We start from the raw sequence: 19,876 nt of genomic DNA, 5'->3' as shown, positions 1-19,876 counted from the left end.
TCTATTGCCCAGGCTGGAGGGCAGTGGTGCGATCTCGGCTCACTGCAACCTCTGCCTCCCAGGTTCAAGCAATTCTCCTCCCTCAGCCTCCTGAGTAGCTGGGATTACAGGCATGCACCACCATGCCCAGCTAATTTTTGTACTTTTAGTATAATCCCAGACTCCTGACCTCAAGTGATCTACCCGCCTCGGCCTCCTAAAGTGCTGGGATTACAGGCAGGAGCCACCACACCCAGCCTCTAATCATGTATATCTTTAATAGTACAGAGTGGAGCTGTAAAACTTTATTCACTCCCAGCAGTTATCACCTGTGCAGCCAAAACCAAAAAGGAGTGAAAATGCAAGTGATGTCATGCTCATATTCAATGTTCATGTTATCCTGCTCAATGTCACAAATGCCAGTGGAGGCCCATAGATCAGGGATGTCTGTGTGTGCGTTTGTGTGTGTGCATGAGTGTGTGTGTTTATTCCTGTTTTCTCTCCAATTATGTCTTCATTTATTTGTTTTTGTGATTTCATGTTTAATTTTGAAGCATCCCTACCCTACTCCATACCTTGTCTCCAGTATTTTTTTAGTTGGGTATACTTTTCATAAAGTGAAATTCACTAATCTTTTGTGTACAGTTTGATGAAGTGACACATGCATTACTGTAACCCGCGACCACAGGATGATATAGATCATTCCTTCCATCCCAGAAGACCCTTCATGCACCTTCCCAGTCAACACTCCCTACTTCAAGACAGCCACTGTTCTGGTTTCTTTCATCAAAGATAAGTTTTCCCAGTTGTAGACCTTCAAATAAATGAAATCATACAGAAGGTATTCTTTTGTGTCTGGCTTCTTTCGTTCAGCATGTGTTTGAGGTTCATACATTTTGCTCTATATATCAATAACTAATTTCTTTTTATTGAGTGGTATTTCATTATATGAATATATCACAGTTTGTTTATCTATTTTCCTACTGATGGAGATTTGGGTTGCATCCAGTTTGAGGCTATTAAGAATAAAGTGGTTATAAACATTCTTGTACATGTCCTTTTGTGGACATATGGTTTTCTTTCTCTCAGGCAAATACCCAGAAGTGGAATTTCTGGGTTGTGGAGTAGGTATATGTTTATCTTTAGCAGAAGCTGCCAGACCTGTTTCCAAAGTGATTGTACTCTTTGATGGCTGGGCACAGTGGCTCATGCCTGTAATTCCAGCACTTTGGAAGGCTGAGGCAGGTGGATCACTTGAGGCCAGGAGTTTGAGACCAGCCTGGCCAACATGGCAAAACCCTGCCTCTATTAAAAATACAAAAAAATTAGCTGGGCGTGGTGGTGCACACCTGTAATCCCAGCTGCTTGGGAAGCTGAGGCATGAGAATTGCTTGAACCCTCAAGGCAGATGTTGCAGTGAGCCAAAATCACGCCACTGCACTCCAGCCTGGGTGACAGAGGGAGATTCTGTCTCAAAAAAAAAAAAAAAAACAAAACACAAAACAACAACAAAGTGATTGTATTATTTACTCTTTAATATTCCCACTAAAGCTGTGTGGGGTTCTGACTGCTTCCTCTCATTGATATTTGCTATTGTCAGTCTTTCTGATTTTAAGCATTTTAAGCATTGTCTATTACCAAAGAATTTATAGCAAAGAATTTATATTAAAATAAGAAAAAAATCCTTTCTTCTGATACCAGAGGTATACATACATGGTTCACCAAGTTTTGCATGAATTAGTAAAAAGGATGAGTGTGTAAAATTTAATGTCAATTTGAGTGTTCAAAAAGGCTACCAGTTGTAAGTCAAATGATACCAATCTTTATTATGTATAAATGCAAATTCATTTCCTCGTGATTTTGTTTACGCTGCTGCTTCTTCCAGGAATGGTCCTGCTTCTCCTTACTGTGCAGATTCATCTTTAAGACTTATAGGACCCCTCCTCCAGGCAGGCTTTCCTCATCTCCTGTCCATCCACAGGGTTGGGAGTACCCCTCACAGACTGCTACCATACCCGAAGATTACTTTGATTACAGAACTGGTGACATTTTAACTATGTGTCTATCTCCCATACCAGATAATGAGTTCCCTAAGAAGAAGGATTCCTTATTTATCTTTGTATCAACTGAGCATTTCTTGAGTAAATACATTGATTCTTAATATTGAATCACAGGCTAGGAAAAAATGCCTTTTACATGGCCATTTGTGGGAGTTTCCGTTGGAGGAAGAGATGGGGAGGGAGCCATAGCTGAACAAATTCACAGAAAACTGGGTATCAGATCATTTTACCTTTCAACTGGGGGAAAAGTGGACTGATGACACAGTCTTTACCAATAGGAAACAGTTGCCCAATGAGTAAGCTTTTGAGTGGTCTGAAGCAGACTCAGAGATTAAAACAATTTTGAAAGTAGAATAGTCACTAAAGATAACTAGTTCAACCTCCTCAAGTTATAAATAAACTGAATACCAAATAGTGGTGACATACAGAGTTAGTGGAAATGAAAGGTTTGCCTTCAGCTGTCTCTCCTTTATGCTTTCACAGCTTTAGTTTTTGTCATATTGGAGTTTTCTCTTCTCTGTATTTCACCCTCCAACACACACCATCTCTCTCCCACACCCCCACCTCCCGCCCAACTTGGTCCATTACTTAAGAACAAGCCTGGCCTTTTCCCTTTCTCTCTCTCTGTATCTCTTTCTCTCTCTCTTTTAAAATGTACCTGTTCTAGGCTTCTATTCCATCAGAGCCTACAACCTATGAGAGATAATCCTGTAAAATAATTTAAGCTGAGTTGATAATAATTCTGCCTAACACATCTGCCAGGTTCTTAAATTATCTGCATATGTACTCAGCCACAAAAGCTCTGCTGTGATATTCACCAGCTGAAAAGCATCAGTGCCATCCCTGACACAAGAAAATGACAAGAGGTTTTGGGCACAAGAATTCAGAGGGAAACTTCCATTTGTTTTTCAGCTTCTAATAAAGCTGGCATTGATGAGTGGGCCATTCTACAGCAGAGCTTGGAAAGAGGAGTGAAAATCCATGAGAAGCAGATCCTGCATCAGCCCAAGGCAGCCCCAAAGAGGAAAGCTCTGGGGCATGAGCCTTCAGGCACCTGCCCCTGGTGCTGCCCTGAGGGAACCAGGAAAGCAGAAGAGCTAAGAAGAAACAAAACCCTAGCTTATTCTAAGTTACCTTGTTAGCTAACAGGTCTACCTCACCCGTCTGGGGAGGAAAACCCCATTAGGTGGACAGAGTGTTTACCTGAAAGATCAGCTTGCCCCAGTATCTTGGAGAATGTAGATCCGAGGCTGCCAGAGCACTTTGAGGAGTCCCTAGTTCACCCTCAGGGGCGCCACTAAGGTTGGATTGCACCTGACACACAGTAAGAGACAGCGGTGCCTGCAGACACCATGGTTTCCATGGGGGCAGAGAAATGACAGCTGAATCTGCATTGCAAGTCCCTGGGCAGATGGGAGCATCTGCTTAGGGAAGACAAAAATCCTCTTTCTACAGGGTTCAACAGATGTGGATCCTAAAGGTAAAAAGAGCTCCTTGTAAAATGCAGAGGATAATTTTATATACAAAATTGAGAGCAAGAACAGGCAGGCTGACTTGAGCTTGCTGCAGAGCTTTGGCTGGGAACTCTGGGAAGATTGAGCCAGCGGACACTTAGGAGACTCTTGGTTTTCTTCTGAAGTGCCAGACTGGCCCAGAGGCATCTGTGGAGAGCAGGGAGGCATCATATTCACTCCACGTTCCTTTCTCTCAACAGAAAATGTATACTCCTGTCTCAATAGGAGGGAAACACCTGCTTCTTGTACCTCCCTGAAACCCAGCATTCAAGTTCTTAGAAGGGTCTTTAGGCTCTCAGTCCTCAATGTGTGAGAGTGGAAAATACTTCCTTTCTCCCAGCACACACACACACACACACACACACTCACACACACACACCCTTCCCTGTCAGCCTTGACTACAGTAGGTTTTCAGTCTTTCTTAGGGCAGGAGATCCCCAAAACGAGGGTTTCAGCGAGGATTTCAGAGGTGCAAGCTCTTCTGATTGTGGCTGGGGACAGCACCTGGAGGCCCAAGAGAGTCAGACAAGAGACAGAGAGCCCTTGGAGGGATCCCACATGGCCAGTGGAAGTCCCAACCTCATCACAGGGCACACAGTAAGTTAGTAGCCCCCAAATAGCCTAGAGCACAAAATGGGGTACAGAAAATGATCAGCTGGGTATAGGAATAAATATTAGACTTTTATTGATGTTTTTTACTTCCTTCTGTAACAGTTTGTATGTTTTATACAATGTATGTGATACATTAGTTTAGTTGGCATATGAATATATTTTATATAAATTTTTACATCTGCATTGGGTGATGTACTCAAAAATGAGGAGGAATAGGGGGTGTGTGATCCCTCACGTAGGATGCTGACAGGCAGCTGCAGGAAGAGCTCAGTTTCCTCTCCTCAAGCGCTCTTATTCTGGGAGTTCACATTTTATACACTCTCAGACTGACCTGTTGCCCTTAAGATGCCCCCAAATCAATTCCAGTCACTTGGCTGCAAACTAGAATAAGTCTTTTGTCATGTGGAGTGAAGCCACATCAATGGCATTTGCTCTCCTTCAGAGAGTGATATATAGAGATTTTCCTGTACCTTAAAAAGCTTATCACAAAAATGTACCAGCAAACAGAAAATAAAGATTAGACAAAATACAGCAAAACAACGTGACTGTACAAACACCCAAAGGAGAAATCAATTAGCTTTAAGAAAAAGAGGAATCATCCTGGAGCAATTCAGCCACAGGCAAAATGAGAACAGAAATGAGTGAAAAGCTGTATGTCTCTTTTTTAATAAGTGGGGATATAGTCACTGGGCCTCCTTAAAGGAAAATGTCTTTTCAGTGGATTGAGGTTTGCACAACACTATGAGTTTTTTGTTTTTTTTTTTGAGGCAATGTTTTCATTTTTGTGGGCATTCAACTCCAGTGGCTAGAACTTGGAACAGTTTCTATTTGGCAAAAGCAATGTATTGTGATCTGTAAGTGTGTGAAATAAGACCTCATCTTACCTTTGTAGGAAAGACTCTGAAGGTACTCTTTGACTTGAGAGGAAGTAAATGAGTTTAAAAGCATTAAGAAATCTGGGTAGGTTTTGTCGTAGTCACTTTGGTATGTGGTCTGTTTCTTTGTGTGCTCTTGGTTCCTCAGGTAGCTGTGCAGCACAGAAGGCACTACAGAAAAACACAGGGAAGGAGAGGTCGGGAGGCTGGCACCCAAGCACACCAGTCTTGCCCTTATTGTTTGAAAATGACCCTGACAGCCCCCAGCCCAGCTTTGAGCTTAGGCAGCATCCTTCATGATGCTGGACACTAAGGCTCTGTATTAGACAAATTCTTCCAATGACCAGGGCTGAGCAGAGCTACAGGGACTTCCAGCCTGTTGCTGCTGGAAGTGGCAGTGATCGGAGAATGACCTGAAGGGTGAGTTTGACCATCACTTTCAGAAGAGAAGTTTTCCCTGAATTTGACTCTTATGCAGGTCAGTGTGTTATGATAGTGAAGGAAACTGAAATATTTCACCCCAAATTACACGTCTTTGATATACGTTGAGATGGCTGTTGAGAAGGCCTGCGGACAGAAGTAGTCCTGCAAAGTTGTCTTTGAGAGTGGGGTGACCCGCATCCACAGGGAATCTGCACTGATGAAGCCTGGCTTTCCAAGGCCTTCCCTTGTCTGGATCTAAGAAAGATTAACTAAGATCGGACTTCATAGGTCTAAAAGAAACCTTTACCATCATTCTCTCTGGGGGCTGCTACCACTGAACAAGACCAACTTTGCTAGCCAGGTCTCCTCTTCTCCCCCTCCCATAACCTGTTTAGCCAGCTCTTTCTATAACCTCAAGATGATATAAAAGCATCAACCCTCCCGTCATTTCTTTGAGTTCTTATATTTTGCTTGACTCCCATGCATGTTAATAAATTTATATGCCTTTTCTCCTTTTAATCTGCTTTTTGTCAGTCGATTTTTCAGCAAACCTTCAGAGGGTAAAGAGGAAGTTTGCCCTTGGCCACTATGATGGTGACATTCACTGCCTGCTTAATAAACAAAGGTCCTCATAGAAGCTTCTTCTTTCAGGACATCTCCTGTGCACATTTGGGATGGCACAGTAAGGGACCTCCTTCCAGGGACCTAGGCATCTTCGGATGAGGATTTTAGAAGAATGATGGTGTTTACAGTCATCGCTCATTGTCCATTTGGACTAATGGGGGTCTGAGGTGCAGGCAACACCCAAATCACTTATATTTGATTATGAATATTGCTCATTTAATGTGAGTTCTGATATTCCAGAAACTATCATGAAAAAAAAAATAGAATCACGATGTAAAAACCAAATTTTCACAACCTACCCAATCCTTTTAAACCTTAAGAACACCTTCCAGCTCCAGGGATCCCCTTTAAGGGGTCATTGGCCAAATGGAGGAACCAAACTGGTGACAGGATTTGACACTGCACCCTGAGAAGAGTGTTTGTAGGGCCTGGAAATGCTTTAACTGGAAAAGAGAAGACTTAGAAGGCATATGACAAGGTTTTTGTAGAGTAATAGATTTATACTAACTAACATCCATGGGAAGAAGTGGAACCAGTGGCTAGAAGTTTAGCAAGGAATATTACAGCTGCTACAACTTCTAAACAGTTGAAGCATCGGACAACGAAGGGGGATGGGGCTACCCTGAAGTGGATATGCAGGGGCACTGTCACCCCTTGGCAAGGATGGAGTCAGGAAGAGTCACACACATGAGGCTCTGGATGAGGTAATTTCTAGGCCACCTTCTAACCCAAGGTGCTAAGCATCAATTCTGTGATTATTGTCTCAAGTGCTACTTGATCCCAAACCCATGCCAGGAATGAATCATGTCTCAGACTGACACCAAGTTTTCTGCTTAACTAGTAGCTTGGAGGTGGCTTGGTCACGGAATTTTTAAAAACTTTCAAGGGATGCACATGTGGATACACTTCCAGTAGAAAATTGAGACTAACCTGGATTCCCGCCTCATTGCTTTCTGTCACTTGACAGCAACTGCATCCTTCCCTCTCATTTTTTAGGAGAAGGAAGTATCCCCTAATCCCAACCATTGCCCCTCCCCAGCAGGGATGATACTCATTTCTTGGCCTAAGCAGTCAGTCATCTTCTGAAATGTACTGGCTCCCTGGGTTACAGGTTGGGAGCTTCAGCGACAAGGTTCTGATTTCATGCCAGGATCTCTGGCTTTCTTCATGACTATTACCAAAATGGGCTGCCAGCGCCCTCTGTGTTGAGAAGTTTTGGAGCCAGGGGTTAAGATCTATGAGGTTGTTTTAGAAACCGCAGCTGGGCTGGGCTCATGCCTGTAACTCCAGCCTGTAACCCCAGCACTTTGGGAGGCCGAGGCAGGTGGATCACCTGACATCAGGAGTTTGAGACCAGCCTGGCCAACATGGCAAAATCCCATCTCTACTAAAAATACAAAGAATTAGCTGGGCGTGGTGGTGTGCACCTGTAATCCTAGCTACTCAGGAGGCTGAGGCAGGAGAATCGCTTGAACCCAGGAGGCGGAGATCGCAGTGGGCCAAGATTGTGCCACTACACTCCAGCCTGGGCAACAAGAGGGAAACTCCGTTTCAAAAAAAAAAAAAAAAAAAGAGAAAAAGAAAAAGAAACTGCAGCTGTACTCACCTAGACCCTGAGAAGCAACAGGCAAGCTTGAGTAGCATCCATATTTGAAACTGAAATCTTGAAGCTCAGGAATTTTAGCTGGAATTTGGTAATTCCTTCGGAATTCAGTGTCTGGAGGTTGGGGAAGTAACTTTTTCCATTCCAGAGACAAGTGAGAACTTTTCTTAATCTTCTGAGCTGGGGTGGAATGGAAATGGAAGGCAATACTTACTCCTTGTGAACAAAGTAGCTAAACCCACTCTTGTTGTGTTTAGAGGTACGGTCAACGTGCCCTGTATGAACACTTCAATGGAGAAATAATTTTCTGCTTTGTCAGTCACAGGAAGTATATACTCAAATGATCAGAAGTGGTCTCTAGTGAATATATTTTTATGTCACGAGTCTGCTCAGTGGGCACAGAAGACACTGATCACTCCACTGGGTCTGTCTGGTCCCTGGGGCAGAGGTGGGTGTCAGGGAGATTTTGGATAGGGCCAGGGTCGCCATATAAAACATGGGATGCCCAGTGAAATTTGAATTTCAGATAAATAATGACTTTTTTAGTGTAAATACTTGCTATCTACTGCATATCATTATTAAAATTTAACTGGGCATCCCATAGTTTTATTTGCGTAATCTGGCAGGCTTAGATGGGGTGCTGTATATCATCCCTATTACCTGGAAAAAAAAACACTCGAAGCTTATCCCTTACTGATGGAGGGTTAGGCATCACTCCACTAGTGGATAGCACCACTGTTATTTCTTTGAAATATCTCTGCTGAAACATATTCATTCAATATCTATGAAGCACTGAAGCCAGTGTTACAAACATTATCATATTACAGAGGCAAGAGTCACAATCCATCTCACTTAGAATTAGTTCATTCCTGATTCTTGCTACAAAGCCTTAGTTCAGAGGCATATCATGTAACACCATTTTTATTCAGAAAGACAAAGATGTCAAAAATAAGAGTTTCATGAGCAATGTCCAAACAGTGCAAATTACTATTGACACTGAACTCAACTCTCTTCCAAATTAGTTTTCCAGTAGATCTTTTCAAAATAAATCCTAATATATATTGTATATCAAACGATTTATAATGGTACCTACTGGTATACGTTTTATATCAAAGGATACATAATTGCATCTACTGGCACCTGAGAGCATTTTTATATTGATTTTTTAAAAATGATTTCTGTCTAGACCAGCAGAGGAGGAGAGGATTCCAGTACATGTTGCCTCTTACTTTAGATAACTCAGGAGGAGAGGGCATGGGTATTCAATAGCCCTCATAATGACCTCATAAACTGCCCATACAGAAGACAGGTTATAGAGGGGAGGAACTTGTGGGGCTCAAAATCAGGGCACCCCTTAAGATATTTTGGAAAACCATCTGGTACTGTTCCTGTAACTTCCATCTATAACTTAGTGCTATGATTTGAATGTGTCCCCGCAAAAGCAAACTTAATCCCTAATGCAACAGTGTTGGGAGGTGGGGCCTAATGGGAGGTGTTTGGGTCATGGGCACTCTGCCCTCATGAGTGGATTAATGCTGTTATTGTGGGAGTGGGCTAATTATTGCAAGAGTGGGTTCCTGACAAAAGGGTGAGGTTGGCTTCCTTTCTCTCTCTCACTTTCACGCTCTTGTCCTTCCATTTTCCACCAGGGGATGATGCTGCAAGAAGGCTCTTGCAAGGTGCCAGCACTATGCTCTTGGCTTCCCAGCCTCCAGAATCATCAAACAAATAAATTTATTTCATTATAGATTACCCAGTCTCACATATTTTGTCAAAGCTGTACAAAACAGACTAAGACACTTGGCTTTTTCCTAGGAGCTTTATAAGCAAAAACAAATTTCTACTGAAATACTTGATGTTTTTATCTATATCTCTTCCCGAGAGCTACCATTCAATAGTAAATGTTTTCAGTTCCTATATCAGTTCTGTGCTATTTGCCAAGGTTATACATAATTAAGTCATCGTTCTACCTTAAGACAATTGGTGTGAATACAAAGATATCTACAGAACAAACAGGTAGGGAGTGTGGTAAGTCTTGCAACCATAACATTTGGAACTGTGGATCTCACGTGGAAATATGACATCAGAATCACCTGGGAAGGGTCTCTCAGAATACATCTGCTGACCCTCATTCCAGACATTGAGAACCTCCAGAAGTGAGCCCCAGGCACTTAGATTGTGAAAACAAACCGCCCATGTGCTTAAGAATTACTGACTCAGAGCTTTGAATAGGGTGCTACAGGAGCCCAGAGAGAGTATGAGGGGCTGTGTTGGAGGAAGAGGAGGATGACAGGGACGAAAAGGCAGTCACAGTAAGGAGCTTTGACAACGGGTCAGTACAGAAGCAAAAACTGCATAGTGTGTTTGTGAAACTTGGCCTGGCTCACAGAAGGGTGAGGCATGCAGGGCAGGGAGGAGGAGCTGAGGGTGAAATAGGAGAGGCAAGCTGGGGCCAGGCTGTGAAGAGTCTGGAACGTCCGTTCCACATGAACAATGATGGACCGGCATAGAGGTGGAATCATGGGAGATGAAGACCCAGAAAAGGCAAAAGCCAGGACCTAGACTTAAATATCTATAGAATGAACAGGGAATGTGGTGAGCCTTACAACCATAACACTTGGGACTGTAGATCTCACATGGAAATAAGACATCAGAATCACCTGGGAAGAGTTTTGCAGAATACAAAGAGTCTCACTCTTCATTGATCCTCAGTACTTATCACAATGATAGAACTCATTAAGTATTTACTAAGTTAATGAGTGAACGCACACACCAAAAAACCTGGAAACATAATTGCTATGGATTAGCAATTAATATCTGAAGTACACTCTAGTGACTGCCTATGTGATCAAGCTATGCTTAAGGTAACTCCTAGTAAACTATATATTGTTCATTCCATAGCATGGGCTTAGTTCTTTAAAATTGAGGCTTTTGTTGTCTTTATAAAATGTTGTGTTAATGAGCTTCACACGTTATTTGGAAGACAGGTTCCTGATAAAAAGGGACCTAAGCGACACCTAAAACCCCCATATTTGTGCTGAAGTATGGACAAAAATAATAACCATGAGTTAGAGCTAACCTGACCCAATGACGCCTCCCCCCAGGGTTCCTGTTCCTCAGGAGCTCAGCTCCCCTGGGTTTCTTTTCCACTGGAGTAAAACTGGAATGGTTTAGCCCAAAGAGAGAAACTGGCCCATTTAAGATTAGGTATGGCATCTGCAGAAAGGCCCAAACCAAAAGTAAGTCTTCAGCAAGGACCATTCAAAACTATTAGGACCAGCTGGGCACGGTGGCTCATGCCTGCAATGACAGCACTTTGAGAGGCCGAGGCGGGTGGATCACAAGGTCGGGAGATTGAGACCATCCTGGCTAACACTGAGAAACCCCGTCTCTACTAAAAATACAAAAAAAAAAAAAAAAAAAAAAATTAGCTGGGCATGGTGGCAGGTGCCTGTAGTCCCAGCTACTCGGGAGGCTCAGGCAGGAGAATGGCATGAACCCGGGAGGCAGAGCTTCCAGTGAGCCAAGATCAGGCCACTGCACTCCAGCCTGGGCGACAGAGTGAGACTCCGTCTCAAAAAAAAAAACAACCCATTAGGACCATTGATACATAACCTATAGCCAAGTGGGAACTAGCTCCGCTGTCTATCAGCTGCTCTGATTCATCAAAGCCACGTTCTCTAAGCCTGACTGTGAAAAGCGGCACCTTTCAGTGCTCCTCAGTCGTTTACCTTAATTCCATAATGAGGATAAAAAGTTAAGACATGGCCCTTGTGCTTCAGCAGCTTAGATTATTACAATATCATAAGTCCTACAAAAGAAGTAAGAACCAGGGCTGTTAAAACACATGGGAGGGCCAACAGCCCAAAGGTGGAGGATCAAAGAAGGCTTCCAGAAGAGAGGCGAGGCGTACAACCAGACTTAAATTATGGGTAGACAGAGGCTGAGAAGGAAGGGAGACCTGCTCCACAGGGAGGAAGCAATGTGTGCCACCAGCACAAGGCCACGAGGCATGGAGGTATGCGGAGGCTGTGAGTCGGGACGGCTGGCAAGGTCATGAGGGTGGGGGCTGACAAGAGAGGAGGCAGCATGGCGGCCAGGACCAGATTGTACAGGACTCATGTAAGGCATTTAGTTTTTATCCTGAGGACAATGAAAATTCACTGAAGGGTTTTAATCCATAAAGTGACATCAGTTTGCACATCTGGAGACTCATGATGGCTGTCTTATGGACAGTGGGTTAGAGGACACAAAACTGGAAAAGCTCACTGGGAAAGCTCCTCTAGCTGCCAGGTGGTGAAACAATTGGAGGGAACCTATGGATAATGCAGGAAGATCGGCTGCCGGGGGAAGGAGATGAGTTGGAATGCTCATGAGGCTTTTACTCAGCACCCAATATAGGAAACTGATGGTCTAAGGAGAGGTTTGGGAAGAGATACAAATGTGGAGGTTCTCAGGATAGTTGTTCTTTAAAGGAATCAGAAACTCTAATAGTTAGAGGCCAAACAGAAAAACGACCAGAGAGAAGAAGTCAAAAAAGTAAGGGGAAACTGGGAGTGTGTGGCAACGCAGAAATGCAAGATCAGTGGTCTGAGAGAGAGAGCAGAATCCACAGTTAAATGATGCTCAAAAGTTGGGTAAGACGCAAATGGAAAAATCTCCATTAAAGGTCATTGCAGACCTTGAAAGGAGCAGTTCAGTGAACGGTGGGGGCAGACACCAGGTTGGAAGGGGTTGAAAAGTCAAAGGGTAAGCTTCCCATTAAACTCAGTGGATTGTATCCCTGCAGTTAGGACTCCTCTGTCCCCAAACTCCAGCAAAATGATCGTAGATTAGAAATGTTAACACATTTTTTAGAAAATGGAAAGCAAATGTAGATGTAGCAACTGATTGAGCAAAGTAGAGAAAGCTGAAGCCTAGATGACTGCAGCGGGGAATAATAGCGAAGAAGTGAACTAGGTAACCCACACTACAGAACACTTGCAGGTTCAAAGGTAACAGGTACAGTGGAAGGCAGGGAGCGAGGCTCAGGGCTGAACACAGAGGCTTGGCTGAAAGCTTGAATACCAAGTGGCTTCCCGGATCACCTTCATAACCCTGCATAGTCATATGACTATTCCTTCCTAACTAGAAGTTTATTCTCTGCAAAACTGAACCAAAGAAGCTCTGAACTGAGGGACACCAGGCATGGTAAAAGGTGAGTGGAGTGAGATGCTTGATTGAAAAAAAGAGGGGTCAGTGAAAGTCTGCATACCAGCCAGGAAGATCCCAACCCCTTGCTTCTCTACTCCTGCTCTCAGAATGCCAGTAGTCAGAATTACCTCTATGGAGAGACTGATCCACAAATAATGGCATTTAGGGATTTCCCCCAAGAAAGATAGCTCATCCTCTAATCACCTAAGTCAAGTACCAGCTAACAAGTCCCTTCTTTGTACACAGTTTTTAATTATATTTGATACCTCCTTTGTAGGTTTTTGAGCCTTGGAGTTTAATATTTTGTGTGCACCCACTTTAAGAAAAAGAAGAGTCCACAAAAGTGAAACTTGAGTTTTATTAGCTTTATAATGAATCTGCCTCTGCTCCCTTGCAAATATGGACAATCAAATTTTCATTAGACCGTTAAGACACTCAGAGAAAAATGGAAACAATGCAAGAAACAGATGAAAATGCTGAAAGTTAATTATATCATAAATATCTTAAAATTCATGAGAATTACTGCATTATAAAATAAGAACAGAATGCTGTTTTTAAAAAATAATTGGAGGGAGGAAGAAAGAGAGCTTAGAAATTAAAAATATGAGACCTGTAATAAAATTTAATGAAGAGCTAGATTAAAAAGTAAAGAAGTTTTCAGCCAGGCATGGTGGCTCATATCTGTAATCCTAGCACTTTGGGAGGCCGAGGTGGGTGGATTGCCTGACCTCAGGAGTTCAAGACCAGCCTGGGCAGCATGGTGAAATCCCGACTCTACTAAAAATACAGACAAATTAGCCGGACGTGGTGGTGCATGCCTGCAGTCTCAGCTACTCAGGAGGCTAAGGCATGAGAATTGCTTGAATCTGGGAGGCAGAGGCTGCAGTGAGCCAAGATCACACAACTGCACTCCAGCCTGGTAGAGATTCTGTCTCCATGAAAAACAAACAAACAGACAAAACAAAAAAGGTATAGAAGTTTTCAAATAAACAGAACAAAAATACAAAGAGAAAGAAGCTAGGAGAGAAAAGGTAAGATAATTTAAGGTTCGATCCAACTATCCAGTAGCTTCCTAAGAAAGGGTGTGTTGGAGGAACTTTCGAAAGTATATTCTTGTCAATCTGGAAATGTCTTTTTTTCTTCATTAGACTTACTTGATAGTTTGGCCGGATATAGAATTTTAGGTTGGAAATCACTTCCCTTCAACACATTTTTCCAAATGTCTTCTAGCATCCAGGATTTCTATGTAGAAGACAGATGCCATTTTAATTTCTGATCTTTTTTATGTCAACCCCCTGGAAACATTTAAGATCTCTTTATTCCTGACATTCTGAAATTCCACACTTACATGCATTAGTGGCAGTCTTTTGTCATTCGTTATGTCAGGCATTCAGGGGCCCTTTCAATCTAGAAACTCTGAGAACTTTTTCCTGCATTACTCCTTTAATATTTTTCTCTCCTCTCTTTTCTCTGTTCTATTCTGTCATTATGTTTGAAAAAAATTTTGGTAAGTGTACAACAAAGCATGGGAAAAAATAGTGACAGGCATGTAGAAAAGTAAACACATAGAGAAAAACAATTAATTCTGGTAAAAATAAGAGAAAACAACAAGCAAAGGAAATAATGAAATACAACTTGGCTCAGCAGCAAACGTTTACGTACTCATGTAATCACAGTATGTCATATCATAATATATACACTAGCAATTGAATTTAACAAGAAATCTGTAATATAAGTATATTGACATGATGGATGGAGGGCCAGTGAGACCGAGTTATAGGATAGCCAAATCCTCAGCTTCCAAAACAGAAGTCAATAATGTCTAAAATTCATGAATGAAGAAGAGCAGTAGAAGCAAATTATTTAAAAATCACATAAGAAGAAATAGTTAACCAGATTGAAATTGACTGCCAATGAGGAATAAGAGTAGGGATGGGGCAGGGTAGGTCAAAGAACTACTGTTGTTTCTTTATATGCCTGTAAGTAATCATTTAAGTATATGCATACGTTTGTTTAATAAAAGTAAATTTTAATTTTTAAAAACTGTAAACAAGAAGTTAGGATTCAGAATACCATGTATAAACTGACTCTTGAAGGAATTTTAGCTGGGAAGGAGGTAGTTCTAATAAGAGAAGCCAGACTGCCTGGGTTCAAATCCTAGACTCCACCAGTCCCGAGCTGGGCAACCCTGGGCATGTTGCTTAACCACACTGAGTTTTAGATCCCCCTCTTTGATTGGCAGTAATAACTTCACAGGTTGTGAAAATTAACTGTGTTAATTTATGAAAAGCTAAGGGCTTAGTAAACGTTGGCTGTTTATGAAGGGAAGCAGAGAAATGAACAGTAGCTAAAAGAAGAGATGGGGTTGAGGGAAAGCTCTGTTTTTGTTTTCATCTGGAACATGCTAGATGGGATATACTATAGTCAATGTGCATGCCGGTGGGGTGGGATTAATACTTTAGAGATGGAGGGATGATGTTGGAGAAAAGGCCAGAGAACTGGAAAGATAAAGTTCTTGTTCAGGGGACAGGGAGACAGATCCACAGCTCACAGGGATTGATGGTTCTGTTGGGGCAGGAAAAGGGATGTAGGATGAAGGCGGAGACACCCAGACCTTGAGAGATGTGTCATTCTCCTGTCCTCGGGTGAACAGGGGCCGTTAGTACTCCCTGGCTTGTGTTCAGGGCCCACAGGGCAGCCAGCCTTCCTCAGCAGTCACTGGGTGTCATTATTTTGTCACCAAAAAGCAGGAGAACACCAATACTCCAACTGCCATTGTGTCACAGGGCTTAGAGCCATGCACCAGCGTGTGTGGCTTTCTCAGTAACTTAGGAAAAGATTTCTGTCTGTGCGTTTAAAAATATAATCAATTTTCATGAATTCTCAATAAAGTAAATTTCCTGCTGATAAGCAAGAACAAAATTGCATTGAATCACCAAATATGTCATTTCTGGAAAATGTGTTGGTATAGATGGAACTCATTTTTGACCCCCTGAGACATGGAAGCTATGATGTCATCTCTACTTACCCTACAAAAAACCAGTCAAAGGTGTTCCCAGCCACAGAGCCCTAAGGGCAGAGCCAGGTGAAGCATGAGAGAATCTAGATTCTCACAGGGGAATCTGCATAGCAGAGTTCCCATCCCAGGACACATGTGCTCTTCCAGGAAGCAGGATGAATAGCGTGCTGGACTTTTCACCTCTAATAAGGGAGAGAATAAAATGGCCCTCACTTCATCCTCTCATGGTTTCCTACTTACCTACAGAAGACACCAGCATCCCACCCACAAGGAACTCCAAGGCAGACTCCTATTACTCCCTTATCACTGACATCTGTCAGTCACTCATCCCTATCATTCATTTATTTGTTCAACCGATATTTATTTTCATCACCTGTGATAAGCCAGGCACTGGGGTGGGTGCTGGTGAGACAATGTGAGCCAAAAGCCACAGCCCCTACCTTGGAAGGGGCTTATTGCTGACTGAAGTGCCCATGCCACCACCTTGCAGATCCTGCCTCCATCCGCACTGCCACAGCCCTGTGTCAAGCCACCTCACTCCTCTCTGCGCTCCTCTAACAGCCTCCTCCTGTCCACCTTCTTCCTGAAGGGCCATCTCCATTCTTCACTCTGCAGCCAGTGTGAGGCTTCTAAAAGTCGACATCTGAATTGTGTCACTACCTTAATAAAAACCTCTTAATTGCTTCTGGGATGAACTCCAAACTCTTGTATGCCCTGTAAGGCCCTTCCAGACTGGGTGCTCTCTGCCCACGTTGATCTCCTCCCTCAGCCCTCCCTTTGACCTTGATGCTCTACTCTTGCTGAAGTTCTTTTAGTTCCTGAAATGTTCCTCCAGGTCTTCAATCCTGTAACAACACTCTCCCCTACCTCTTTGCCTGGCTAATTCCTCTTCATCCTTTGGGCCAGGCAGGGAAGCCTTTCCTGACCCCCCATCCCACACTAGGCTGGATGTCTTCCTGTATGCCCACAGCAACCTGCATTTCCCACAAGATGCACCTTTTTATACTTGATGGTTTTTATTTGCAAAGTTGCCTGTTTCCATGCCTAGACTTTGAGTTCCTTGAAGGAGAAGAGCACACGCATGCTGCCGACCACTGCAACTCCAGGGCCTACCACATGACCCGGGAAAAAAAGAAAAACAAACGTGTTTACCTTTTGATCCGTCCACAAAGTCTCTCTTAGTAAGGGAAATAAACTGATTTGATAGTGCCTTGTTAACTTCTTTCATTGAAGCAGGGATTTTCCAACGGAGGCAGTTCTTTAGTGTCCCCGTTTGTTGACAGTGAGGTAGTGTCCACAGGAAAATGTCCTATCAAAGCAAACATAATTTTCAAGAAAATCCATATGGGTTCACCCAATAGGATCAATAATCTGAGTGTCTGTGTGCACATATTCTTCAGAATCCTTTACAACCAGCTGCCACTGCAGGTGCATGGATGCAGGGAGCCCGTCAACAGGAGCCATTGGTTGACCCAGCCGAAACGCAGGCTCTGTACATTTCTTTGACTTTTCACATTGAAAATGAGAAAATGAGATTGAAAACTTCGAAGAGTTGTGCTTCCAACCAGAAGTCTCCTACAGATAAGACTAAGGGAAGAAATAACCCATGTTAATTCTAGTTCTGGCCATTCCCAAGGAGCACAGGCAGTGGCTGCTTTCCCCTTGGGAGCCCCGGAGGAAAACTCTGCCTCACATGCAGAGGCCTCAGCAACTTCCTGAAGGACAGGAATGGCCAGCACTCTCTTCTCACCTCCAAATGTCCAACAATGATAGACTGGATTAAGAAAATGTGGCACATATACACCATGGAATACTATGCAGCCATAGAAAATGATGAGTTCATGTCCTTTGTAGGGACATGGATGAAGCTGGAAACCATCATTCTCAGCAAACTATTGCAAGGACAAAAAACCAAACACCGCACGTTCTCACTCATAGGTGGGAATTGAACAATGAGAACACATGAACACAGGAAGTGGAACATCACACACTGGGGCCTGTTTTGGGGTGGGGGGAAGGGGGAGGGATAGCATTAGGATATATACCTAATGCTAAATGATGAGTTAATGGGTGCAGCACACCAACATGGCACATGTATACATATGTAACAAACTTGCACGTTGTGCACATGTACCCTAAAACTTAAAGTATAATAATAATAAAATTTAAAAAGAGAGATTTTAGGATGATAAAACTTGAAATCTTCACCCCGTCTTGCCATCGTCCCTCTTTCCCATGATCTTGCTTCCTATTTCCCTGAGAAAATTGAAGCCACCAGAAAATAACCTCCACAGCCCACCAACCGTGTCCCAGCCACCGCACCTGCACTCACACATGCTGTGACAGGAGGGGAGCCGCGCAGGTGCCCTCAGCAAGGCCCAGCCCCGCCTGCAGCACTAGATCCCTCTCTACTGAGTCTACTCCAGCAAATCGCTCCAACAGTCCTCACTTCTCTCTTGCAACTTGAATCTCTTCCTCTCTGCTGGGTCATTGCCATCAGTATCCAAGCATGCGTTTATTTCTCCTATCTTGAAAAGAAAGCACTCTCTTCACTGTACTTCCCCTTCTAGTTACTAAGCTATTCCTCAGTTTCCCTTTGCACCAAAATTCTGCAAAATAGTTAGGTATACTCACTGTCCCAAACTTGCCTTTTAAACCTCTTTTAATTTTCAAGTTCTCTCGATTCCCTTCTTTCCCTCACAATCTATCAACTGGAAAAACCAATACATAAAATTATGATTTATCTATTGAAGAAGCCATTTGCTGTGCAGAGGTCCCCACAGTCTGGATTTTGTTGATTGCGTCTGCATTTGTTGTTTAACAAGTTCCTCTGTCCCCTGTATTTCCTGCAAATTGGCAGGTGTATCCAGAGACTCAAATTCACTAAACTAGAAGTCAAGCTTGTCCAACCTGTGGCCCCACCCAGGATGGCTTTGAATGTGGCCCAACACAAATTCATAAACTTACTTAAAACATTATGAGATATTTTTGCAATTTCATTTTTTAAAGCTCATCAGCTATCATTAGTGTTAGTGTATTTTTATGTGTGGCCCAAAGCAATTCTTCTTCTTCCACTGTGGCCCAGGGAAGCCAAAAGATTAGACACCCCTGAATAAATGGTGTTTCACAAGGCTGTAGGAGGCAGATAATACATGGTTGTTTTTCTTGTGTAACGTTAGCAGTTGTTGATATTCAATGCCTAGATTAATAGGAGCTGCCATCTGGCATGTGAACACTCATTGGCTGAGAACACACAGGACAGTCAGCCACACTAGCTCTCATTGGTTGAGAGCCTTCAATAGTACTTAGAGGAAGGGAAAATTATATGGTCGTGTGTTTGTGAATGTGTAAATACAGTATAATACTGTATACATACAGTATAATATTGTAATCAACTCTTCTACATTAATTTTAAAATATAAAGGATGACCAAGCATAGTGTCTCACGGCTGTAATCCCAGGGCTTTGGAAGGCCAGGATGAAAGCATTGCTTGAACCCAGGAGTTTGAGACCAGCCTGGGAAACAGAGTGAGATTCTATCTCTACAAAAAATAAAAAATTAGCCGGGCATGGTGATATGCACCTGTACTTTAAGCTACTCTGGAGGGTGAGGTGGGAGGATCACTTGAGTTCAAGAGTTCGAGGCTGTAGTGACCTCTGATTGATTGTGCCACTGCACTTCACCCTGGGCCACAAAGCAAGATCTTGTCTGTAATATATCTAATTATACATAATAATACATATGTTAGAGACATATTTTTATATTATATATAAATTATATATTAAATATATAATTTAGATATATATATTTTTTAGAGACAGGAGTTTTATGTATATATCTCCAAGAGATATATACATACATATGTGTGTGTGTGTGTGTGTGTGTGTGTGTGTGTGTGTATAGGTCTGTAAATATATATATATTTTTTCAGGGTTGAATACATTACAATGAATGGATATCACAAGGAACCAAA

The 19,876-nt window shown here is 42.7% G+C and overlaps 1 protein-coding gene across 5 annotated transcripts in view; it reads right to left on the bottom strand.

The window, feature by feature from the left end:
* Positions 1-19,876, bottom strand: part of TEX26 (testis expressed 26) — a 43,552-nt gene that overhangs the window by 1,439 nt on the left and 22,237 nt on the right. For 2 of the 5 annotated variants that reach the window (XM_031001443.3, XM_004054338.5), the window contains 3 exons: positions 17,055-17,211; positions 7,694-7,870; positions 5,050-5,211 (listed from right to left, as the gene is read on the bottom strand). In XM_031001443.3, the coding sequence (XP_030857303.2) occupies positions 5,050-5,211; positions 7,694-7,870; positions 17,055-17,211 (496 nt within the window). Of the gene's footprint in view, positions 1-3,613; positions 3,701-5,049; positions 5,212-7,693; positions 7,871-14,037; positions 14,126-17,054; positions 17,212-19,876 lie in introns of those variants that run through there. The other 3 variants (XM_055359579.2, XM_055359578.2, XM_055359580.2) reach the window with 3 other exon arrangements.

Source organism: Gorilla gorilla, chromosome 14 (assembly GCF_029281585.2).
Source record: "Gorilla gorilla gorilla isolate KB3781 chromosome 14, NHGRI_mGorGor1-v2.1_pri, whole genome shotgun sequence".
NCBI lineage: Eukaryota > Metazoa > Chordata > Mammalia > Primates > Hominidae > Gorilla > Gorilla gorilla.
The sequence above is the reverse complement of the archived record's forward strand: the minus strand, read 5'-3'. Positions and strand labels throughout refer to the sequence as shown.